Source organism: Meles meles, chromosome 6, assembly GCF_922984935.1.
Source record: "Meles meles chromosome 6, mMelMel3.1 paternal haplotype, whole genome shotgun sequence".
Taxonomy (NCBI): domain Eukaryota; kingdom Metazoa; phylum Chordata; class Mammalia; order Carnivora; family Mustelidae; genus Meles; species Meles meles.
The window spans coordinates 140,620,927-140,646,923 of NC_060071.1; the positions used below are offsets into that span (position 1 = coordinate 140,620,927).

At 40.9% G+C, this 25,997-nt stretch overlaps 1 protein-coding gene across 2 annotated transcripts in view; it reads right to left on the reverse strand.

Moving 5' to 3' along the window:
• Positions 1 to 315: 315 nt before the first annotated feature.
• Positions 316 to 25,997, reverse strand: part of BTBD7 (BTB domain containing 7) — a 77,921-nt gene continuing 52,239 nt past the window's right edge. For both annotated transcript variants that reach the window (XM_046008547.1, XM_046008549.1), the window contains exons 4-11: positions 20,098 to 20,306; positions 18,532 to 18,607; positions 15,437 to 15,597; positions 11,876 to 12,019; positions 10,353 to 10,542; positions 7,467 to 7,645; positions 5,492 to 5,938; positions 316 to 3,353 (exon numbers count right to left, since the gene is read on the reverse strand). In XM_046008547.1, the coding sequence (XP_045864503.1) occupies positions 2,538 to 3,353; positions 5,492 to 5,938; positions 7,467 to 7,645; positions 10,353 to 10,542; positions 11,876 to 12,019; positions 15,437 to 15,597; positions 18,532 to 18,607; positions 20,098 to 20,306 (2,222 nt within the window). In that variant the 3' untranslated portion in view covers positions 316 to 2,537. The remainder of the gene's footprint in view (positions 3,354 to 5,491; positions 5,939 to 7,466; positions 7,646 to 10,352; positions 10,543 to 11,875; positions 12,020 to 15,436; positions 15,598 to 18,531; positions 18,608 to 20,097; positions 20,307 to 25,997) is intronic.

Genomic DNA, 25,997 nt, shown 5'->3' on the forward strand with positions numbered 1-25,997 from the left:
ATCTTAGCACAGCATTAGCGGAAGCGTAATGCCCAATCAGCACTTCAGAAGGTTGGAGAGCTGGGTTCCAAAGCCAGAGGCACACAGCTATTGACGCTACCCCAGCCACACTTCACAAGAGACAGCTGAAGGCCACTGACGCCTACCCGAGCACACACACGCCCCACCTGCTTGCCCTCGGCAAGTCGCACCAGTCCACCGCCCCACAGATTAAAGCAAGTTCCTCTCTGTACACAATTTCGTCAGGTCAGCTACTAAACTCTTAAAAGCAAACTTCATCAATTAAAGTAGGAGCAGTGGTCACTTACTTTTATGTTTGGGGGATATGAAAGAGTATTTAATAAGTTTTCAGGAAAATGACATCAAACAGCTCTTGTCTAACATTTTTAAAAAATACAGGTCAGAGATGAGAAAGCTTTTTCCCACCCAAATCAGCTCTACTCACCCTTATTTCCAGTACCAGCACAGTACAGCCTGAATTCAGAATAGAAATTTAGAACTATATCAAAATAATCCATGTCGATACATGTATTTAAATACACAGGGAGGAATGTGATGGAATTAACAATTTTTGTTTCTGAAGAGAGAGCGACTGAAGTTGGCTTCAAAAGACACCATCATCTATTATAAAGAGTCAAACCTCCTAAAAATGAGCACAGAGTCCAATGTTTTTCTATCTTTAAAAAAAGGAGCCTCAAAGGCGATGCCAGCCGACCTCCCAGGGGACGAGCATTCACCCTGGGAGGCCTGGAGCTCAGCACGCGACACCACCAGCGCCGACGAACACGCGAGCAGCAGCTAACTAGGCAGGCAGAGCGCGGGGCAGCGGTGGGCCGGTGTATGGAGACAAGACTGACGTGTTCCCCGTCTCTGAGACTACCTACTGTTAGGATTTTTTAAAATGTCCGATTATTCCTGAGTGTATATCCACAGGGTAAAGTAGGAAAGACTGTAAAGAGAAACTACAGCTACGGGAGAAATCAGAGTTGTTGGCGCCCAATAGAAACCTCTTTACTCAAAAGTGCATGTAATTCATTTATATGGTAGCTTGTGAAGGCTCCCGAGCCCTGCATAGTTTTCGAGTGAGTGTGAGTGAGTCATAGTTTTATATATATATACAGACATAGAAAAGAGGCTCCCGGACATCCTTCACATGAGGGAAGGCTCGGCAAGGCCCTTTTCTTCTAAGTGCTACGGCTGTGTGTGTATGTGTTTGTAAAAATACAAAGTGAATGTTCAAATAATGTTGAAGTGATTTAAAAACTCAAATACTAATATATTTACATTGGAGAGTAAGAAAAAAAACAGTCCTTAGCTCACACATTGCCCTTCCAAGGGAGAGGATCTTAAAAGATCCCATGTGCTCAGTGGTTCAGTAAAATTCCAAACCAGCGTCCCCAGTGGAGTTCAAGTAGGACATGTAGTGTTTCACTGGGAAAAAAAAAAAAAAAGTTTCTTTTTCTTTTTTGGTGACAAAGGATTATGCGTTCTACAACAACATTTTTAGGACACCAAAATTCAGACAATCTTTGAAAAACATTTAAAAGAAAACACAGGCTTACAAACACCAAATGACATCCGTAAGACTGAAGCCCTTTTGTTTTTTTTCCCACAGAGAGCAAGACAGCTGAAGGCAGCAAGCAGGCACTTCCTGTCTCAGCTGGAGAGTCGACGCTCAGAACCAGAAACCCCATCGGGCAATCTTTAGGTTACTTTGCTCTTTCTGCCGCCTCAGGATTCCAAGAAATCCAATGTCTCGAGGACCTCACCCAGTTCTACGCTAACGCACGCTACCAGCATTGGCAGGATTCTGACGGCGCCCACACGCCGAACAAAGCTACAGCTTCAGCCTGGGCAGAAAAGGCTTTGTTCCTTTCAGTTCTTTACCGAACCAGAACATGTCAGGATCCTGACTGGACTCCCGCTGGAGGAATGAAGACCAGCTCCCAAGACTTGTTAAGGAAGAATGATATTAGACTTATGGAGATCGAGCAGGAAGATTTCTGAACTAAAACAATTACCGAAGAGAGAGGAACATTTTGATGTGCTGTTCTTTGGAATTTCTATAATTAAAAAATAAGCACAGAACTATTTCATAAGAAAATACATCTTAGTGTGCAGTCCGATGCACGTGGAAACTGGTAGATGAAAGGTAAAATGCAAAAAAGTATGAAAATATGGTTCCTTTAAATGTGGCAATAAAGTTTGACATACTGATATAAAATCAATACCGATAAAATAAATGTACAAGTGCAAAAAAATCCCATCATTTGTAAAGAGGAGGAAAAAAAGTGCCAGCTTGCTTGCTCTTAAAAATGCTTCCCCACACAACTGTTCAAACACAAAACAGACAGATGCAGCATTCAAAAGAACCCTCGTAGCATGCCACGTCTCATAAACATGTATATACAAAAACTAGAATAAAATAATGTGAAACTGAGTTAGCTGGCATCGAGAAACTGGTCTCTAAGTTGTTAGGTTACATCATAAAATGGGATGTTTCACATCTCAGGCACAGACGACTTGGGAGGTTGCTCTCAGAGGGCAGACTTTTTGTAGAGGAAGTCTGGCTTGCTGGGTGACCTCCTTCCCCTGCTTATCGAATCTTCCCTTTCTAAATCGGTATTTCGCTGAGCTCCGTGGCCCAGGGACTCGTTGTCTGCCAGTCTCCTACCGGATCTCTCTTCCGGAGCTTCAGAGCTGCATGCGGGATGTGAGGGTCGGTTGGGGGTCAGCCCGAAAGTCAAGTCAGTTTCTACCGCTGTTCGTCCCCTGACATGGGCTGGACCGTTGCCAACGTTTTCCGGGGCTGCCAACGGAAAGTCTGACCGCTGGGGCGGTTGCTCAACAACGTCAAGGTGGATTGGCTCGTTCTTTTGTCTGTGAGGATGTCCGTCAGGGGAAAGTGGATATTCTCTCCTAGCTTCTTCCTGCTTTTTAGGAGAGGTCTGGCTGGGTAGGTAGGCTGACTTTAAGCCACTTGGTGATGCCTTACTGTGGCTATACAAATCGGGACCGAAGTATCCACCTTGCGAAGGGGAAGGGGTGCGTCTGCCAGGAGCAGGCGTCGAAGGTCTGCAAGCAGCATTTGAGAAGTCATAGAAATCTGGATATTCCTGCTGATTTTCTCGAGCATCAACTTTTTGCTCTAGAGTGTGTTTCTTTCGAGACGTGTGTGTATGCCTCTGTGCAACACATGACAGATGCTGGGGAGGCGCTGGTCCTACTTCCGGAACAGACTGGCTTAGTTCTGTGTCTACAGCCAGTTCTGGAAGCCTCCTGTCCTTGAGTGACAGTGTGGACACACCCATGGCGATGTCTGGCATTAGATCATTTAGCACAGGTTGTGTACACTGCAAACAGAGATAAGAGAAGGGAGGTTAAAAGAAAAAGGCCCAGGACTCCCTCTTTGTACAAATGATGTTCACTGGTTTTGCTTCCTCATTATAAAAGTGAGACAGGCTGGGGCGCCTGGGTGGCTCAGTGGTTTAAAGCCGCTGCCTTCGGCTCAGGTCATGATCTCAGGGTCCTGGGATCGAGTCCGCATCGGGCTCTCTGCTCAGCAGAGAGCCTGCTTCCCTTCCTCTCTCTCTGCCTGCCTCTCTTGTGATTTCTGTCAAATAAATAAAATCTTTAAAAAAAAAAAAAAAGTGAGACAGGCTTATTTTTAAGAATAACATGATATAGGTACCTGCGTGTCTCAGTCAGTTAAGTGTCTGACTTTTGATTATGGCTCAGGTCGTAACCTCAGGGTCATGGGATCAAGCCCCATGTCGGGCTCAGTGCGGAGCCTGCTTGTCTCTCTCCCTCTGCCTCTCCCCCCTCCCCTGCTTGCTTGAATGCTCTCTAAAATAAACGCATTTTTAAAATCTTAAAAAAAAAAAAAAAAGAATGGCTACAATGCAGAAAATCATAAAGGCCAAAAACCCCAAAACCAAACAAAAACCCCACTAATCTTCCCTACTGAGATAATCACTGTTAACATTTTGAGGTATTTTTCTCACTTTTTTCCCTCTGTTCATATATTAATTTTCATAAGATGCAGTACATACAGAAGTCTGTCACTAAATTTTGAGATCACGGTTTGAATTACAGCACACTATTGCACTGCATAGCTGGATCACGGCTTATTTAGCCATTCTCCCACTGCTGACCCAACTTCTCATTATTTAGTCAAGACTATAATGGGGTGCCCGGCTGGCTTAGTTGGTGGAATGTGTGACTCCTGATCTCGGGGGTCATGACTTGAAGCCCTTGTGGGTATAGAAATTACTTAAAAATAACATCTTAAAAAAAAAAAAAAAAAGACTGCAAGGAACATACAAATAAATTACCTTTAAAAGGAATTTTATTTAAAATAAAAAGTAATAGAACTTTTGAAATTGTGGAACTGACAACAAAGCCAACAGGATGGAAATGTGGCCTATCCCACACTACCAATCTCTGTTGTTTCTTCTTCTTTCAGGGGCTTCGGGGGCAGCAGGGAGAGCGGATGGAAGGGTCTAAGGTAAGGAAGGATCATAATTTGACCCCAGGGGTACTCCACAGTGTCCAAAAAGTCATATTTTAATAAAGAGTCCCTGCACTCATCTATGTGTCGTTTGCTTTTCTATTGAAGACCACTGACAATGCGTGAACGAGCGGGAAGGCTTAAAAATCACTACCGTTGGGGCCCCTGGGTGGCTCAGTGGGTTAAGCCTCTGTCTTCTGCTCGGGTCATGATCCCAGGGTCCTGGGATCGAGCCCCGCATCGGGCTCTCTGCTCAGCAGGGAGCCTGCTTCCTCCTCTCTCTCTGCCTGTCTCTCTGCCTACTTGTGATCTCTGTCTGTCAAATAAATAAATAAAATCTTAAAAAAAAATCACTACTGTTTTTTTTTTCCCCAAAGGTATTATATAAACAGAAATTCAATCTCTAATACAATGCAAACTCGACCCAGGAGTTCTTGCTTAGTTTACTAGCTACTGACGCCAGCTACGTTGCCTCCCAGTCAGATGGGTGCTCTCATGCAGCAGCTTGCCAGGCATCGGGCTGGATCATCTGTCCATTTTCTGAATGGGGAGTCTCTCACCACATTGCTCCTGACAGTATAAATAACTTCCCCTGCCTGGCCCATCAAAGCATTTGGTAGAAGAGTAGATTCTATAGAAATGAGGGCAGATTCTAGACATGTGCTTGAACGGAGCGTCACAAAACCGCTAACATCCACTGGCACTGCCCAGTGAAGCCACCCTTTCCGAGTACCTGCAATGAACACGAAGACAAGGGAGGTACCAACTACCCCGACGCATACCCCGTGTCTTCCCAGCGCCCTCACTCTGCTCCATTTTCCTTCTGTCTCTTTTCCACAGCCCCGTAGTCTTAAGTTTCCAGCTTGTCGGGAACACTCCTGGGCACTGCTGAGTCCCCGTCGGGCTCCTGGGGTCAGGGAAATTGCTTCTAATATTCCAGGAACATTTTATTTTAGGTAAATTAGCGAAGTGCGAACTTACCACTTGTTTCTCACACGCTGCTGCTGCCGAAGGGGCGGCGGCGGTGGCCACGGCCACGGTCTGTCTCCCCAGTCCCGTGGTGTTGGTGCAATCAGGTGCTGCTGCTTTAACACCTGGCAAGTAGACTGGAGGGGGGCCGGCTTTAGGGGCCGTTCTGGAGTGAAACAGGGAATGATTACAGGGATAGGAGAACGAACGTGAAGGGTGCTGGCTGGGAGGTCTTTGTTTCCAGCCTGTTTTGAGCTGGTTATGGATTGGGGTGGCTGGAGGGTGGTATGGAGGCGGTGGGGGCGGCAGGGGTGGATGGAAGGCCACAAAGGAGTCCAGGTCTGTAAACATGGTTTCTGCAGTGGGGGTACTGTTAACGCGACATCTCCCAGACTGTCTCATTGTCAAGAGTGGACTTTCATCCCCGAAACGTTCATCCGGAAAGAACTTGTGAGGATTCTAAGAAAGATTTAAAACAAACAAACAAACAAACAAACAAACAAACAAAAAGGACATTAGCAAATTTCCTAGATAGAAATTTAGAGGCTGAGAGCATGAAGCGAGATCCTAAGAAAACCACATTCAACAAGAGTAAAAGGCACAATATATTCCTCTATGCCAGAAGGCCAAGAAAAATCACTTTAATAAAAGCACAAAAGGATGTAGTGGAGGCTCTCCAGCCTCTCGCAGGGCTATCAAGGAGAGCTGCGTAACTAAATATTCCAGCAAGCAGGCCGGTAATCTCTTGCAAGATTATGTGATAATGCAAAAGCAGGAAATAAAACCTAATTCAAATGTGTCTTTGCGGAGAAAATAAAATTAAGTGCCAAAGGAAGAAAGGGCGTATCAGTGAGGATCCTCCTTGAATTTTCTGACGCAACATCTATACTCTGTCTGAAATAAAAACTGTAAAAATACTCATCCTTTCCTGTTACATGTAACTCTATGATTAGTATTTTGATAAACATAATATAAGAATACTTACAGCACTTTTATACATGTTAAGATATCAAACGAAGATACAATTTAGAATGGCAAAAGGGAAAGAAGTGAATAGAAAATGCAACTCTATTTCAGGGATGGGAACCACGGCAAAAAATGAAAATCAGAACCAGCCTGCTGCCCTGCCAACACCACACCGCTCTCCCCGTTGAAGACTCAGGCTAAGCAAGACTGGAGTCAGTGGCAAAAAAAAACCTCAATCACTTGACTAGACAAAATTAAATTTTACTTTAGACTCTGATTTCGCGGCTGTGAACGGACTACTTTGCACGTTCCTCCTTCATTGCAAAACCGATGCTACAGCTCTGGTACTTGGTAAGAAATGAGTTTTTTCCCCTGCTCGTTAAAAAAAAAAGAAAAACATTCATTCCCTGATTCTTATGCTTATAGGATTTGTAACATCATGCAAAAAATGTCTTATCATCTGGAGGAGGGGAGAAGAAGAGGGGCATCTGGCAGATAGGTCAAGTCTTGTCGTAGTCCACAACCTGAAATCTAGAGACCCAAAGCGGGACAGAGAGCAGTGGAGGGTCAGAATTTTCTACTTCCTCTTTCACCTTTAATGGGGATGCACACCATGAACCTCTGGTGGGCCTGTTAGGCACAAGAGACACAGCTGCTTCCACACGCACCTCTAATCTTCACAACATCCACTCTACTGGTACAGAAACGATACTCAGATACTCGGGAGTGGTTGGCCCAAGTTAACTGACTGATAAGCAGCAGAGCCAAGATGTAAATTCAACCCTCCCTCCAGAGTCTGTGTGCTCCATCTACCCCACACACAGCCTCTACTGGGGGCGGGGTGGGGTGTGTGGAGATGGAGTGCGGCGGACAGAACTTCCAGCTATCACAGACCCTCGAGGCAGCAAAAGGGAATGCACTAAGAAACAGATGCACGCCGCGAGGGCTCCTTGAGAGATCTGAAATTCTGTCTGCATGATGATCAAGGTTCCTGTTTCACCTAGTCAAATGCCATCCCCACCTGCAAGAGCTCGGCGGCAGCATCCGCGAGACCAAACTCTCTTAAGACTCGAATTTGAATTTCGTAGCTGACCGTGGCGCCTTCCCCACAGTTGAGTGCGTAGGCTCTCTGCACTTGCTCAGTGTGCCGCAGCTCCTGCAGACGTCGGACCATGTCTTTCATAATGAGGAGACGAGGAACTGAAAGAAGAAAACGTTGGTTCGCAAAATACCGGAGCTGCACGCAAGACCAGCCACTGAGCACAAGAAAGCGAGCATGTGTTCTGCATTAGAATCTTCTCGTACATTTGTTGATAGCATTTTAATTTCCTGGGAACAGTAATTTATATGTTGCCTAGAGAAGGGGAACCCTGAGTGGAGTCTGGAAAAAGGAGAGAAAACCAGGCAGGTAAAGAACGTAGAGTGAAAGCAAGTGTCTCAAGCGGAAGGACCAGGCACGTGTCAAACAAGCAGGTGACACACGGCACGGCCCGAGCAGCCAGCCCCACGAGTAGCTGAGGGTTCAAAGGTACAAGCATGAAGAGTATGAAGAGAGAAGCTGAGAAAGATGGGTAGGAGCAGATCACGAATGACCCTGCATGTCACGGTACGAACTGACACTGTATGTTGGGTACGACCGGGAGCTGCCTGTGCGGGGGAATGCCAGGATGAGAGCAGAGCAGTGAGGGGGTCAGCATACTCTGAGAACAGGGTAAAGCAGCGGTTGGCAAACTACAGCCTGGAGGACGAATCTATCCTGCCTCCTGGTTTGTAAATAAAGTTTTACTGACACACAGCTACACCCACTTGTTTTGGTAGCGTCTGTGGCTGCTTCTGAGGGCACAGTTGAGTATCTGTGATGGGGACTGCAGAGCCATCAAAGCCTAAAATATCTACATAACGGCCCTCCAAGAAAAACGTGTGCTGAGCCCTGGTGTAAACGCCAGAATGGGAGTAAGGGTAGAAGCAGGAGCACAGTTAGGAACCTGAACTAAGGCTGTAGCGGGGGGGTTGGGGAATAGGTGACACCATCTATAAATATCTAAGAGACAAACTGCCCAGACTGGCCACCGGCTATGATTTCTGGGGAATGCGGAGCTATCACTGACGGAGCGCTTAACTTTGTGCCTGGCGAACTCCTAAGCATCTTACTCATGGTACTTCCTCAAATCTTCCTAACAACCCCAGAAAGGAGATATTATATCCATTTGGTAGGCAAGGAAATTAATGCTCAGGGAAGCAGGTTATTTTGTCAAAAGTCACACAAATAAAGTGGCAAAGCCAGGACATGAGCCTTCCTGGCATCTTCTCCAATAAGCTTATGGCCTTCCTTCAGAGCGAGGTGAGCAAGGAAGAGGGAAGGCTCAGATAACACCAGAACAGGACGAGGCCTTGTTAAGTAAGACAACAAAGACACCTTATTGCCTTATTTTTCTCAACATACTTAATTGTGAACATCTCTGGGCTTTTTAGGTTCAGTCCTAAGATTAAATTATGCTGCTATTCAATTGTAATTAACTCAAGCTTATAAAAACCGGGCCAATGACCTATAGCTTCAATATCTGTAGCAACCAGCTCCAGTAATATTTCTCTTCCCACGGTTGTCCAGTGTATACTTTAAAGAAATGATGGTCAGTATTTTGTCCGTAGTGGCCAGATCTGATAAGGCTAACAATCGATTAGACATTAGTCCCAGAATAAAATGTACGTGTTCAATTAAAAGTTCTGTTATTCTTTTATTTGTCCTTAATTGAAACAGACATTTATAAGCAGAAGATGAATGGTGCCATTTCTAACAATGCCATAGTTCTCTGATGTTTTTATCTTAAGTAGTTTTTATCTCAGTTTTAAGTTTTTATCTTAAGGTTTTATCTTAATCTTAAAGTAGTAACTGGCTAGAGCTATAAAATTTCTGACCCCCAGATCACGGTGGATTTTCTTACCTTAAAAACTGACACTTGAGTCCTTTGGTTAAAATCAACATTAACGATGCTTAGAAAATTTTGGACCTAACAATCATATCTCTAACTATAGGCAATTTCCTCAATGTCATGACAGAAGCCTGTGCTACAATATAATTCACAGAGCAGATCCTGGGAAGCTCGATGAATCTCAGGAAACCAACAGTGATCACATTTGGGAGCACATGTCTAGACTCAAACATACAAGTTTATAACTCTCCTGAAAGAGTCTTATGTGAATGATGCTTTATGGTGATGAAAAATCTGAATTCCGTTGAACTAGGGGTTCAAAACTTTCAAAAGGAAGTGATTTTGCCCCCATAGAAGACATTTAGCAATGTCTAGAAGCACAAAAATGTTTCCAAAAGGCTGTCACAAAGGAGTGTGTGTGCATGTGTGTGTGTGCGCGCGCTTGCGCATGCTACTGGCTACTAGGTATAGGCCCAGGATGCTGTTGAACACACTTCAGTGCACAGGCCAGCCCCCTCAACACAGAATTGTGTCAAGGCGGCCAAAGTTGTGAAACCCTGGGCTAACTGGGAATCTGTACACACCTGTTACTGGAAAATAAAATATGAAACCAAAAAACCTAGCTTATTAAGTATTAATTCTTTAATGAGAACAATGCATAATGGATATTGGAAAGTGGAGAGAATTAGCACATATAAAAAGGCTACAAAAATGATCAGATTAGGGACGCCTGAGTGGCTCAGTCGTTGGGCATCTACCTTCGGCTCAGGTCATGGTGTCAGGGTCCTGGGATCGAGCCCCACATTGGGTTCCCTGCTCAGCGGGGGGCCTGCTTCTCCCTCTCCCACTCCCCCTGCTCGTGTTCCCTCTCTCGCTGTGTCTCTCTCTGTGCCAAATAAATAAATAAACAAATCCTTAAAAAAAAAAAAGGATTATTCATTGAAATATAAATGTCTGACAGAAGGCTGCTGTCTCACCTGGAATTTCATTGGCTACGACTGAAGGAGGGCTTGACTGGTGACTGCTGATCTGCTGGTGGCTCATCATGTGACAGCACTGCGGCACGGCGGTGTTGACCATGTAAAGTGTGTCGGGCACGTTGGACATCCTAACCATTCGCAAACGCACAAGATCTGTTTGCTCCACCATCATCTCATCCAGCACCGACTGAAAGAACAGTTCAGTATTAACTCATCTCTGTAAACCGTGTTTGCGCCTTCGGCATATAAAACGGGAATTAATTTATTGTTTTCAGTGCAGGAAGCTTAAAGTTCACAGTGAAAGGAGAAAGAACCCCTACCTCTTTAATTTTTAAAGAATCTTTCTGTATCATCTTTGGAAAGAAATAAACATCTTCCAATTGTTTGCTTTTAATTAAAGTATTCGAAATTTGAAGGAAGGTATAAAATTAGTCATAAGGAAATTATACCTAAAGTTACTATAAAAACAACCTATACATTGCTAAATATCAGATCCAGCAAGAAATGCTCAAAATATAATACTGAAGATCAATTTTAAATTCAACAGAGCTATATATAAACCCAATTGTTAAGTTAGTTTCAGATGAATCTCAACAAACCACAGGGTGGCCAAAATGATGTAATGTATAAATCTTTCCCACATTTCCCGGGGGCAATTTTCTACTTAAGTCTGGGCTCAGCTGTCAGGGAACAGGGAAGTCCCAGGAAGACTATTTGATTAGCTCCCCGCTGCCCCATTCTGAGAGAGCAGAATACAAGGTCATTTATTACAGACCTTTTATCACCAGAAGCCTTTGGTAAAGGACTCTCCTAAGCTCTGACAATCAAAATGAGAAAAAAATTAAGGTAACTTAATTCTATACCGAAACACAATGTTTTGCTGTTAATCTGTTTCACTAAACTTACTGGTGATTTATGACTTTCAAAGAGTTAGTTCCTCAAAAGGCCACCCCAAAGTTCTAATGGCCAAATACAGCTAATAAACATCACAGTATTCCATTTTCACATTACCATATTTTCTTGGGAGTTCTTCGTATTATAATTCACAATTACTTAACAAGCCTGAAATTTTATCTTAGTTTTGTGTACTTATTCTAAAACTAAACCTAACTTCTAACGATCAGCCATTACAGAAACACATTATAAGAAACCATGTCATTTCCCTACTTTAAGACAAAATGTGTGCAATCTTCTTTCAGAACATTTTTCCCATCTTGAAGATCACAAAATACTATTATTTCAGTAAAATTTATTTTTTTCCCAAATTAACAATTTGCAATGCAACTAAGAGGAGAAAAATGTAAAATGCAATTTAACATGACCTAAGTTATAAGAACATGCTTGATAATTAAACATTTCAGACAACTGCTCCCGTGAGTAGTTGAACCAGAGTTTACTTTCACTTTCCCTATTACTGGGTATTTAGGCAATTTCTAAATATGTTTACAAGACCAAAATGAGTATCTTTGTGCTTATAGTTTGGAAAATGTACTCTAATATCTTAAAATGATTTTCGGTACCTTTGCTTCCTCCACATAGGGAGAGAACAGTCGAGGACGAACATATATTCCAGCATTTTTTTGCCGTAACCAGGCATTTGATTTTCCACCTTCTGTTGCAGGAAGCATATCCGATGGAGGAGTACTAATCAAGCCTCTTTTCATCTTGAAAAAAATTATTTTTAGATGAACTAGAGATTTGTGTAGACCTCGGTTACTACTAAGATAAAAAAATAACTATACCTATAAAGCATGAAAATTTAGGAATATATGTGAAATTTCAAAATAATCCAAATGTTTAAGAATATTTAAAGGATTCAGCAATAAAAACGTACTATAATTCATCACTTTCCTCTATACAGAAGAATGGTACTTTTAAAACAAGAGCTATAGTAATTAAAAATAGAATGAGTTGCACTAGTTTTCAGAACTTTTAATGAAAACCAATTTCTATTTTTTCCTTTACTCATCTAGAAATGGATTCCATCTCCACCCCACCCCCCATGAAACAAAACGAGAACATCTTCTTGGGCCTTTATCTATAGTACAAGGATGCAGACAGCTTGCCTGGTGGTTAGGGACACAAATCCCTAACTCCCACTTAACAGCCATGTGACCATGGACATGTCCTTTTATCTGGACCTCACTTTAAGGGCTCCCAGATGGCCCTGGAGACGGGACACTGCATGACTAACTAAATGTGGTGGCCTGCTGTTTCCTTGTCTGTGCTAGGAGAAAATGAAGCAAGCACCTACAGCTTGTTTAGGTGGTTCTAAGGATTAATGATGGTAACGCAGGTAATGCACTCAGCACAGTGCTTACCACACACCAAGAGTGTTTTATGCTTAACAGCCATTATTAGCAAACTTTCACTGGGGACTTCTGGGTGAAGCATGGAATTAAGAACAGAGAGATGAATTTTCTAAGTCTACTAAACCAAAGTTCTAATAATTTTTCTAAACCAAATTCAGGGCTCAATTTGGTTTGTGTCCTAGGTTTTGTTTTTTAAAAGATGTTATTTATTTGAGAGGGAGCATGAAAGAGAGAGATCTCATGTGTGCACGCACAAGCAGTGGGGAGGGGCAGAGGGAGAGGGAGAAGCAGGCTCCCAGCTAAGCAGGGAGCCTGATGTGGAGGGGCTCGATCTCAGAACTCTGGGACCCATGACCTGAGCCAAAGGCAGACGCTTAGCTGACTGAACCACCCAGGCGCCCAGTTAAAATTGTTTTTAACTAATAAAATACAGCATTAGATAGTATTTAGAAAACAGAGAAAAACTCCTAACTCTAATCTACTCCAACTGTAATAATGCTTATATATTTCCTGCCAGTCTTTTTCAAATGGATTTTTACATAATTGAATTCTAGAACACATAAAAATGCATTATTTTGTATTTTTCTTTCTGAAATTATATTCCATCATCAGCATTTTTTGTGGTGCTATATTAGACTTTATAACCACTGTTCAGGGCAGCAAAAATATTCTGTTGAGTAGTCGTACTATAGTTTAGTTTATTTTTTCTGTTGTTGCACATTTAAGTGCTTTCCAAATATTTAAGGACCATGCTACTAATGTATCAGTTATAGTTCCCCTATGGGGTGGTAATATTATTTCAAAAAATACTGACTTAATAGGTGAAAAAAATAGTAACTTATGGCTTTGTTTTGCCTTCTTTGGTGTGTGTGATTACTAGTTAGACTGAACATTTTTTCTAATCAGAAGTATAATAAATATTTAATTATTTTCTTCTTTTTCTATGTTTCAATTTAATATTTAATTCTGTAATCTAACAGGGATTAATTTTGTGTGCAAGTGAAATGAAGGTTTAACTTTAAAGAAATTCCCTCAGCTTACCAGCTAGTCCAGCATCACAATGATTCACTGATTTCTGATAGATTATTATATGTTTAATTCTTATATAATTAATAAGGATCTTTTCCTGGGTTATTTTGTCTTGCCTGTTTTACTAACATTACAAGTTAGAGTGGTGTTTTTTGGTTTGTTTTTGTTTTTTAAAGCAAGCTCTAGGCCCAACGTGGCGGTCTGAACTCAGGACCCTGAGATCAAGAATTGTGTACTTAACCAACTGAGCCAGACAGGCTAGGACACCCCTAGGGTTTTAAAATATATTTTAAAGATTTTATTTATTTATTTGAGAGATTGAGAAAGAGAGCACAAGCAGGGGGAGAGGCAGAGGGAGAGGGAGAAGCAGGCTCTCTGCTGAGCAGGGAGCCCAATGTGGGGCTCGATCCCAGGATCCCAGGATGATGACCTGAGCTGAAGGCAGACACTTAACTGACTGTGCCACTCAGGTGCCCCTTAAAATACATTTTATTTTTATTTATTTATTTATTTATTTATTTTTTTTTTTTTTTTTTAAGATTTTATTTATTTATTTGACAGAGAGAGAGATCACAACTAGGCAGAGAGGCAGGCAGAGAGAGAGGAGGAAGCAGGCTCCCTGCAGAGCAGAGAGCCCGATGCGGGGCTCGATCCCAGGACCCTGAGATCATGATCTGAGCTGAAGGCAGCGGCTTAATCCACTGAGCCACCCAGGCGCCCCTAAAATACATTTTAAATTCTGGAAGAGTTATCCCTCCTTCATTATGTTCTCTTTAGAGAACTTAAAAAAGATTCTTATCAAACAAAATAAATGAACACTGGCAGTGGGGGGGCAGTGGGGAGGAAAACCAAGAAACAGACTCTTAACTACAGAGAACAAATTTGTGATTACCAGCAGGGAGGTGAGGGGGGGATGGGTGAAGTAGGTACTGGGGATTAAGGAATGCACTTGCCACGAGCACTGGGTATTGTATTTAAGTGATGAATCATGAAATTCCTCACCTGAAGTGAATATCACACTGTATTTTAACTAACTGGAATTTTAACAAAACTTGGAAAGAAAATAAATAAATACAGAAATAAAGCACTTGTACACAACGAAAAAATTCTTATCCAGTTTTTTCCAGATAACTTATGTTTCTGAGCAGCTGAAAAAACTCTGATGATGTCTATAAGCATTGCTTTAAAGTTATAAACCAATACGTGTAGAAATAATATTTTAATATTTATTTTTCACATCCATTAATTGAAGAATTCTATTAGCTTAAAAAATTCACTAGACAAAACTATGAACGTAATATGATCAGCTTCATTAATTTTTAACTGAAATACGATCATAAGATTCAGTCATCCTTTTCACATTGAACCGATCTTCTTTTTTGCTCCCTGATTTATTGCTGTGTTTGAAAAGTCTCCAGAGGTAATCTCTACCCTTTCCTTTTTGAATAGGATCTACCTGATCTCACTGAAAAGTGGCTGAAGGGACTCCCCCTAGACGATCTTCTCGCAGAAGTTAAGACACTATACCCATTGAACTCTCACTCACTGAACCTTTACTTGGGCGAGTGATCAGCACAGCATGGCCCAGAACACAGATCTGTCTCTGTCCTCATGAACTTCACATTTTACAATACTCTATTAGTAGAAATTATGTACAATGATTAAAAAAAAAAAAGATAAACCTGTACATTTTGGTGCATTTTCTTTTAGTGAAAGAGATAAATGAAGAAAGGCACTTACTGCATCACTTAGGACTTCACTGTTAATAGGTAAGATGTGTTCAATTCGCACAAATGGTAAGAGAGAAGAAAGGATCTCTCTAAGCTCTTCGATGTCTAGGTCTCGTCTTTTTACACCTCTTCTGTTCACACTATGGGCAGTGCCACTCAGTAAGTTTGGCTCTATGAGACAGAAAACAAAAAGTCTCCAACCAAATCCAAATTTTCAAACTTTTTTTCTCTAGTACACTTTTGGTAACATGCTATATGTACTTAAGTGGATCTACTTTTAAAAGGATTATAGATTATTTTTGTGTCTTAAGTTTACTTACTAGAGATCTTCTTTGACAAAGACAAAGCATGATATCAATAGTAGGATAACGTTTTTGGATTGTTTTGCATTAAAAAATAAAGAATTCTTTTCCATATACTAACTCAAAGGAGAAAAGATGACAATCTATTAAAATCTGGTTTCACCAAAGGCTTCTCCTTAAGCTTTCTAACTGCTGTGACCAGTTTTTAGTACAATTAAGGCATTATAGAGCAAGTGGCATTTGTCACTGTGTGTTATCAGTATGCTCACTCTCACTAGGCTACCATGTTTACCAGCAATTTAGTAAGATATTAATTTAGTAAGATATTAATTACCTGGTATCTCAAGCAGCAAAATTTAATGTGTACTGTATTTAACTTTGATTTTTGTGATGGTCTCCTAAATTTCTATAATATGGGAATGTTGCTCATAAAAGTGAACACTGTGATCTCTGACATGCAATATATTCCCACTGTCTAGGGCAGAGAGTAAAGGTTTTCTTCATTAGGTATCAGTGAAAGAAGATCTGAAGTACATATAAGCTTATAACATTGAGTTATAAGAGAAATTACTATAATTTTGGGAATCTTTAATCATGTCTATAATCCAGGTATTTTTTTCTTAAAAAAATCTTTAAATTCCTAAATATAAGTGCTATATTTTTTGCAAGTACTCTATAGGCAAATAGGTATTTCCCTTAAATCATGTGACAGACACATGGATAGAGAGAGAAGAAATAATTGCTTTTTGAGAAGCTAAGCTTTTTCTGGCATCATTCAAGACAAAATTATTGCTACCATGTGGAAAAGGGTAATTTTCCCTTGCCTTGCTATGATTTGGCTTCATACTTACAAAAGCGCTGCTTTTCAAAAAAATTTTCCCCTTAAAATAGTGGCATCCTGTTTTCAAATGAAATCTTACATAAAACTTCCAAATATGTAACAGGTTAGGGCAGAACCCTTTATATAAAGGTGATGGAAAAGCGTAGCCTGAGGTGCTTCGGTTCCTGCTCACCCCTGGGGAAGAGCCTTCTGTTCTAATCCCATCAGGAAACTATATATTTTAAGGGAAATCTTATCAAGGATGCTCATTATTTGCCCAAAATAAATGTGACACTCCCTCATTACCAACCTTACATCAGTGAACAAGCCTATGGCCTATAAGGATTATGTAGCATTATATACAATTAATTCTTGATGGAGTAGTCCTATTCTCTAAGGTCAGTATAAACAATTAGCAAATACTGAACCACTGCTCCTATGAGAAACACAGGGTTAGGTTCCCGTGAGCCTCTGGTCACAACAGTTTCATCAGCCAATCAAGATATAACCTTGTTTTATGTGTTTCTGTTTAAGGACACCTTATTACTATATATATTGATTCACGAACACTGTACTCATAGCCAACAGCACTGTCATTCCTATCTGAATAAGCTTATTTAACTCTTGGTTTTTGTGTAAGGGACATCACAACCTTCCTGTGCTTGGAAACACCATACAGCACTAAAAGGAGGCCAGTTTGATCAGTAAAATCACCAAAAAAACAAAAACAACAACAAAAAAACCCCAAAAAACCCAAACCCATAAAATATGAAAAACATGGCACTATTTTGAATAGACTGAAAAGGACACTTGTTTGCAGTATGAGAACTGATAAAAGAAGGCAGACTGTCACCCTGTTCCACCTGAAGCTGAGAAAACACGTGCATCAGGGGACTCAAATTTTTTGTCATTCTGAGCGTGTCTGCAATGGACCATGAAAGTAACGTGGGTACTGATTTTGGGGGGTGGAAGTGAATTTTAACAAGTAGGTGAATTTGCAAATACAGAATCTGCAAATAAGGATAGACGGTATACCGGCATTTCAAAAAGTCCCAAATTAACAGCAGTGGCTTCAATATTAAAAACAATTCACATCTGAGAACTGCTAAAAGCTTTTTCTGTAGGCCATGGAGAAATAAATTAGCAGGAGAAATTAGATGTTTCAAAAGGCAGGTATAGCTTGAAATTTTTATTATCTTGAAATGTGACAGAACTCTATAAATGCACTAAAAATTTATCATTGACTTGAACCCTTTAAATAGGTGAGCTTTATGATATGTAAAGCAGATCTAAAAAAGCGATCAAAGAATGACAGGAAAGGAAAACCTGTATTTAACTTTTCTGATTAAAATGCTTTGAAAAGAAATGTTTTGATTTGGGTTTGCTGTATGGAGGAACACAACATTCTATGAGGGAAGGAGCATTATAAGATCAGTCTCCACCTCTTCTGCAATATCCCCAGTTGGAAGCCATTCAAAAGCATTATTTTTCCTTTACCTTCCACCAAATTTAAAAATAAACAAATGGGCTTCTTTGGGGGGTGAGCAGTCATATGTTTTTTAATTGAGGTAAAGTTGACATAACATAAACCTCATCATTTTAACCATTTTAAAATGTATAATTCAGTCCGTGGCTTCTAGTATATTTAAAACGTTGTATGTACATCACCACTATCTAATTCCTAAGCATATCTATCAACAATACGCTTTAAATGAAAATCATTGAATGAAAAATTTCATTCTAATACTTCTATAAATCCGTAAACATTATTAAGCACATAGATAACATGAAAAGTACCCTTTTAAAGTTGTAAAATAGAATTTTCTGGTGTATTTATTTCTAACAAGTATACCCTTCTCCACTAGAGGATGTTATGGACTGAAAATTTCTGTTCTCACCAGGCCATAGTGGCTATTGTCGGGACGGACGCACAGCATGTCTCCGGACGAAAACTTACAGTACAAGCAAACTTTGGGGGCTTACCTCTGTCAGCTATTCTTTTCATCAGCTGATGCTCACCCCATTTAATCAGATACTTAAGGATATCTTGTTCACTTGCCTAGAATAAGAAACGGTTTACATTTATTTTAGTGAAATTAGACAAATGGCAAATTTCATTACTCACTTTTCCCAGGTCAAAATGTACACGCAGTGTGCAACCCAGCACCTTTTCCTCTCCCCTGGCTGTCTGAGATGTTCCACAAAAGCTGCAGCCCACCAGCAACAAACACACGACCGCTTCGTATGTGTCCAGTAACCTATCTCTCGGCGCCAACTGAATTTTTTGTTCTTGTTTTCACCTTTATTTTTTCTTTTTCCTATTCTTTTCACCTATTTTAAACTTATTTTATTCTACTATATGGTCTCTATACAGGTGTCTTAAATTCTTCCTGGGACAAGGTAGAGATAAATAGATGAAAATAAAAGTATACAGATACCTAGCGATTACGATCTCCTGCAGGAACAGAAAACACAGGTACGGCAACTTGCTTTGGCAGAGACACTACACTCTGCACAATGTATGCTACTGACTGGTGAAGGGCCTTTCCAGCAGTCTGTGGAATGGCAAGGTGCCCTTCATTTCTTTGTACTTTACTGAAAATCTCAGTGCAAATCTAGGCTGCTCTCCAAGGCTTTTACTTTCTAAATAGAAATGCAAAGCTTTCTAAAGACAATAATCCGAGAGAACTGACAAATCCTAACCCCCATAATGCACGCAGTCTGGATCAGGACAATGAAACGAGGTTAATGAACAGAGATCCTAAATAAATCAAATCCAATTACAACAACATTTGTACTGCAATCAAAGCACAGATGCTAAGTGGATTATTTAACTCTTCACTGAATTTCTCACTGGGATGGAAACATTTTATTCTTTTCCTTGTGCAAATAGAAAGAAATAGGTAATGACTCAAAGGGTCTATGTTTTTATAACGTTAAAACTGTTGTATAGTTGTTGCCATGAAATTCATACAACCAATGGCAAACTAATTCAACTTGAGCATATGTTACTTGAAAGTATTTTTGTAATATCTTAAATTTATTGTTAGTTTAAATTACCAAATTAGATGGACATATAAGTCAATGACAGAAGAATCTGCTAAAAACTGATTAAAAATTAGTTAAAAACATTATTATATTCTGATAAGACAAATAGACTGCGTTTTTATAAGCATTTGAGTAGATGAGAAATTGAATACTACTCTTACTTTGTGCTGCTTAAGCTACTGTCTACAGTCTAAGCATCTGACAATCCACCCAAAACAAGAAATTGTTATAGTAAATTAATGGAAGCCAAGACAATCTCTGTTGGGATAGGCTTCTGACCTTGCCTACTGCCCCAGCCCCTTTGGTGTAGTTGTTCACAATGTTGAGTCATAGCAGCAGGTGCATGAAGGGCCAGAGAGCCAGAAGGCTTTTCCTGTACAAATCTGAAGAGGGCATCCCTGGGTGGGCTGATCTCCCTAGATGGGAGAATAATAGAGTGTAGGTGGGTTTCCCGGTGCACACATGGATGACCATGAATTTGACAGGTGTATAAATGATTACCTGTAGGTAGTCAGACTGGATAGCAGTGAGCAGATGGTCTTTGCTGAGTTCATAAAAAACATCCGAAGTCATGACCTGGGAAAATTCCTCACAGAGGAAATGTAAAGCTTGTCGATGCACCCATTTAGAGCCATATGGATGAGAGCTCCACTTGAGGATGGCAATTAAGGTATCTAGTGAGATGTTCTCAGCAATGATATCCTCACAGCCTAAAAGAGAAGGCAAATACTTCTTAAGATTAGTCAAAAATAATACTTATGGAACATCGGTACGTTAGACGCTGTGCTTAAAAGCAGTAATAAACAAGAACAAGGAGATAAATAAATTTCATGGAAATCACCAAGACCTGGTGGGACGGGGTAACAGCAGGTAGCAACAGACTATGACATCTGCAGGAAATCTGCTGTGCAGTAGAGACAGATCCATAGAAAGAGGCAGAGAATCCTCACAACTGTGTAAGAAAACAAGTATCTGTGCAGATCCAACAATTTAAGTAAGACACGACAGTGGAGATCAGGGGACCACAAGGCAAAGAAGAGAAGGTAGAAATGGCACAGTCGTGGGAACTGGCCGGTCAGAGAAAGGCTAACGCTGGGAACCACAGTTCATGACACACTGGATGACATGATCAGGACCAGCTCAACGGATGGGTGGAAAACGAAGGTGAAACAGAACCAGGAAAATGAGAAAGTTCTGTATCTCAGTGAAAGAAAATCAACGGCACAGAAGAAGATGGGAGAGCTCACTTCCTTCACCACGGGCTGCGTAACAATGATACCTACTTCCTTGCGCTGGACGGATGCCCACCGTGACATGGCTGCTGTAGGGCTGAAGCAAGCTCAAGCTTTTAAGATCAAGCACAGAGTCCTGACCAATGGAACAAGGTGGCACTGATGTCCCGTGGGATGCTGTGTCCTGTCTGGGCCCCGTGTTTTAGATGGGGCATTGACAAAACGCCAGGATTCTCAGAGGAGGGCAAAAGAACAGTAGGGAGTCCGAGACCTGTCACAGGAGAAAAGCTCCGAGCAACCAAGATTACTTGGCTTATGTAAGAGAAACCTGCGGGGAGACATAGGTGCTGTCTTTAAATGTCTGACAGACCTTCATGAGGCAGAGGAGAGAGGACGGACTTCCCCGTTGTTCCAAGGGCAGGTCCTGGATGTTAAATGGATATTGAAAGAAGGGGGATTTTGCCTCAATATTAAGACATTTCTAACAATTAGATTTGTTCTCCTCTTGTCCCTCAAAAAAAAAAGGATCCTTCTAGAAAAATACAGGCACAAAGGCTGGCTCATCACCTAAAGGATAGAGTACCAAGAACCCCTAGGCTGGATATGGAGCTGACGTCAGATAGTGTCCAAGCTGCTTCCATCACAAAGATAAAATCTTCCCTTTACAAAAGATTTATTTGACAGAGAGAGAGAGATCACAAATAGGCAGAGAGGCAGGCAGAGGGAAAGGGGGAAGCAGGCTCGCTGCCAAGCAGAGTGTCCAACATGGGACTTGATCCCAAGACCCTGAGACCATGACCTGAGCCGAAGGCAGAGGCTTAAACCCACTGAGCCACCCAGGTGCCCCACAAAGATAGAATCATTTTTAGAAAAGCGGTAACTGAGTATCAATGTGAGAGTAACTTAATCTAAACATTAAAGATTAATTTCCTTAATCTCAACATTAACCTGAGATCCTGATAAGGAACACTGAGATCACCACAATGGATTCTGCATGTAAACAACACCCAAAGAAGTGAGTATGCTCTGACGAGGAGTGAGAGAAACGGGAAAGCTGTAAACCGCTCTCACGACTTTATGGTGAGCCTTGCATGCCAGCGGCCAGAGGAAGACCTGGGTCATTCTGCTGCTTGAAAGCAGGCCCTGAACTAGAGGTGAGGGGAATGAGTTAATCTGACAGGAGAGGCAATCTGATAGATGAGTTTGGGCATGAAGAGAGGGAAGTTAGAGAAAAGGTGGTTATTGAAAAGGATGTATCACAATCCTACGAAACCAGGATATCGGCAGAGGGAAAGAAGGAGAATTAATAACATCATATATTTAAACTCCTGAAAAGTTTTCAAAGAAGTGAGACGTGATAGGAAAAAGTAGGCTTTGCAATCAAGATAGATCGGACTTGAAATCCCACCTTGGCCACTTAGAAGCAAAGTCATTTTGGACAAATCCTTTGCGTCTTTGAGCCTGAAATGTTCTCATTTGTAAAACTGGGTTTATACTCCTAACTCTGGGTTGTTACAAGATTTAAATGATTAACATAAGATTAAATGAGTGCCCTCGACACTCTTCATTGTTCAAACATTCTGCAGTACCTACTTGCCAAGAGCTGTGAATACAATGCTCTTTTACCACACACTTTCCTGGGTGATATCATCTGCCCCCCCAAGGCTTTAACTCCCAAAGCATCCTCATGACTTTCAAATCTATATAGAGTTCCAGGGTGCCTGGCTGGCTCAGTCAGAAAAGCATGTGACTCTTAATCTTGGGTTGTGAATTTGAGGCTCACCTGGGGTATACAAGATTACTTAAATCAACTTAACAATAAAAACGTCTATACACAGTTCTAACCCAGAGCTCTCTCCTGACTCCCAGACTCATTCCGTCAACTTCCTACTGGAGAGTTCCAAGGGGATATTCTGCAGACCTCTTAAAGGCAAGTCAATTCGTTTCCTCTGGGAAATCTAGTACACTCCCCCATGCCCACCCCCTCACCCCCGCCTTTTTAATCCCCAATTTAGAGAAAAACCCTCTTCCTCCCAAAGCCAGAAATCTTAGTACTAACAGTGATTCTTTCTCCTGAAGATTCTTTCTGTCCAATCACCATCAAATGCTGTTCATTCTATTCTTGTTTTAAATAAATCCCCTCCACTGAATCTCTACCACCTCCCCATTTCAGAATCTGATACTTTCTAAACCCCGCATCACTGAAATAGCCTCAAGAAGTTCCCATCTTTCTCCCTTCCAATCTGTTCTCCATACTGTTGCCAGATGATCTTTTAAAATGTAAATTAGATTATATATGTAACAAATTATTCAATAGCTTGCAAATAACTTCAAGATAAAATACAAACTACATATTCTTGATGGTCTGGCCATTGCCAACTTCTCCAGCCCCATTCCTGTTCATATTCTACACTGCATTCATTACTTAGCATTTCCTAGAGTTCCACCAAACTCTCACCTCCAGGCCTTTGCATAAGTTGTTCCATTTTTCTGAAATGCTCTTAATTCTCCTTCTTAACTCAGCCACATTTTGTAGACTTGCTTAGACATGGGTTCTTTCAAAACTCTACCTTTATCTTGTTCCCCAAAGCCTAGGTCAGGTGTTCCTCTTAAAAAGGCTGCCCTATTTCTCCCTTAATAGAAGATAAATAATAATAATAATAATAATAAATAACAGCAATAAACTCTCATACTATTTTATATTTCTTCAATATCTGTCTGAATCCTCTACCAGATTGAGAGCTCCGTTGGGGTAAAGGCCCCACCTTCTGTCATTCTACAATGCCTGACATCTAGTAGGCTAATCAATTAAAAAAAAAATAGCTAACACTTTTAAAACTTATTATGTGCCAAGTTTGTACTTGACTTAGAATATTTAATTTCAGCACTCCTGTTCCAAGAAGGTGGTATTACTATGCCCATTAAAAAAAAAATTTTTGTTTTTTAAGATTTTTATTTATTTGACAGACAGAGATCACAAGCAGGCAGAGAGGCAGACAGAGAGAGAGGGGGAAGCAGGCTCCCCGCTAAGCAGAGAGCCCAACGTGGGGCTCGATCCCAGGATCCTGGGATCATGACCTGAGCCAAAGGCAGAGGCTTAACCCACTGAGCCACCCAGGTGCTCCACTATTCCCATTTGACAGATGAGAAAACTAAGATTCACAAAGATTAATGAGCTTGCTCAAATTCACACAGCTAGGAAGAAGACAAGTTGTGTATCGCTAAACATAGCTTTCCGCTGAAAAATTTCCCCCATTTTTATTCTTTTAAACTTAGGTCTTATATGAATCAATGTTCAACAGAACTTCTTCACTTATAGCCACTCCTCTTATGAACAGAAAAGCACCTTATAAATATACACAGTGATACTAACTCACAAATGTGAAAGGAAAACAATAAGGCAAAAAATTGGAATGCTGAAAGGTATATTTTAAGAAGAGATTTATCTAATAGTCAATACAGTATTTTCATATTACAGTAAGGGACTTCAATTAGTGGTAATTTTCCTTTTGTCAAGGTTATCAGTAAGGGAATGAAAACGTACACATAGCAACAAGGCCAAAGGGGTGCTGGCAGGGAAAAGCCAACAAGCAAGATGCAAAAAAGCTTCATACAATGCCATTTCTTCGGTAAATTTTGGACCAGTCTTGTTGGTCCAAAAACATTACCAGCACATTGTCGAAGATGGTTGGATTCCTGTTGACAAAGGGATACTAAGCCAAACCCCACAAGGCCAATGCATAAATCAAAAGGTCCACTTTTGTGCAGTACAGGAGTTCACTTCTCTGTCAAATAAATAAGTAAAAATCTTTATTAAAAAATAAATTTCTAATCTGTCATGGACAAATACTTCAGTAGAAACCAATAAAAACACTTCTTGAATACTGTGACGATGTCAAAGTGCCAGGAAGTTTCTAAATGCTTACTCTCAGTAACTGTGCTTACCTCATTACAGACACACTCTGAGGAGCACTGCTGTCTAGAATCCCATTCCTTCCTTCCTTCCCCTGTGCCAGTTTCAGGGTATAGGACAGTCAAATTTGTTTCCTCCCATTTGGTACTAATTAACTCTCAAAGGGAATTGTTTTTTCCTCTTCTATTTCCTTAGAGTTTACTGACTCTGTTTTCTAACTAGACATAAAACAGTATCCTCTTCTTTAAAGACAATTAAATACATAATCAGAATAACTATCTTTTTAACTTTTATTTATTTATTTAAGTAGGCTCCATGCCCAGGGTACAGCCCAACACGGGGCCTGAACTCACAATACTGAGATAGAGACCTGAACTCACAATCCTGAGATAGAGACCTGAGCTGAGACTAAGGTGTTTAGCACCTGACTGGGTCACCCAGGAGCCCCTACTTTATCTTCTTGAAGTTAGAAATACAGAGTGTAGGAGTATTATCCAAATATGGCAGATTACTGTACATATTCACCAACACCAGCTCTCTGATCCCACCATACCCATAGGCAGAGGATACATCCTCACCCTAAAACTTTGGGACTGGCCTAAGATCTGCTTTGACCAATGAAATGTTAGGGGATATGTGACAAAAAGCAACAAAAGTACTTTCTAGGGAATAGGCTTGACCTCTTGCCTTCTGCCACTGCCCTGGTAAAGAACATGCTGTGGCTAGCTTGTTGATCCTAGGAAGAGAACCACCAGCAGCAGGAGCAGGGTCACCTAGCTCTGCTAAACCACAGTGGCAATCAGAATGACCCTAGCTGCTGCAAACTTAAATCTGTAATTCTATCTGACTTGGAAGTTTGTGAGAAATACATGTTCATGTCATATGCCACTCAGATTCCCCAGCTGGCTGTTACGCAGCAATGGCTGACTAGTACACCATGTACCTTTATTGGAGGAATTCAAAAGCCTTTATCAATTTCCTTGTAACAGAAAAACTCATCTGTAGCCAAGACCTTGAAGGGCTCATAGGTGCTGTGCATTCTGCCCAGGTAGCAGACTTTCAGTGATGCAATTGTGAGGTTGGCAGATGAAATATGAAGTCAACTTCTTAGGATTTCTTTCGCCCTGGAAAACTGCACCCCACAGATCCCTTGCTTACTTGATTAATCCTTTGTTTTAATCTCTTTTACCAGAATATTTTCTTTCCAATATGTAATATTGGCAAAAATGCCTCTTTTTAAAAATTTGAGCTACATA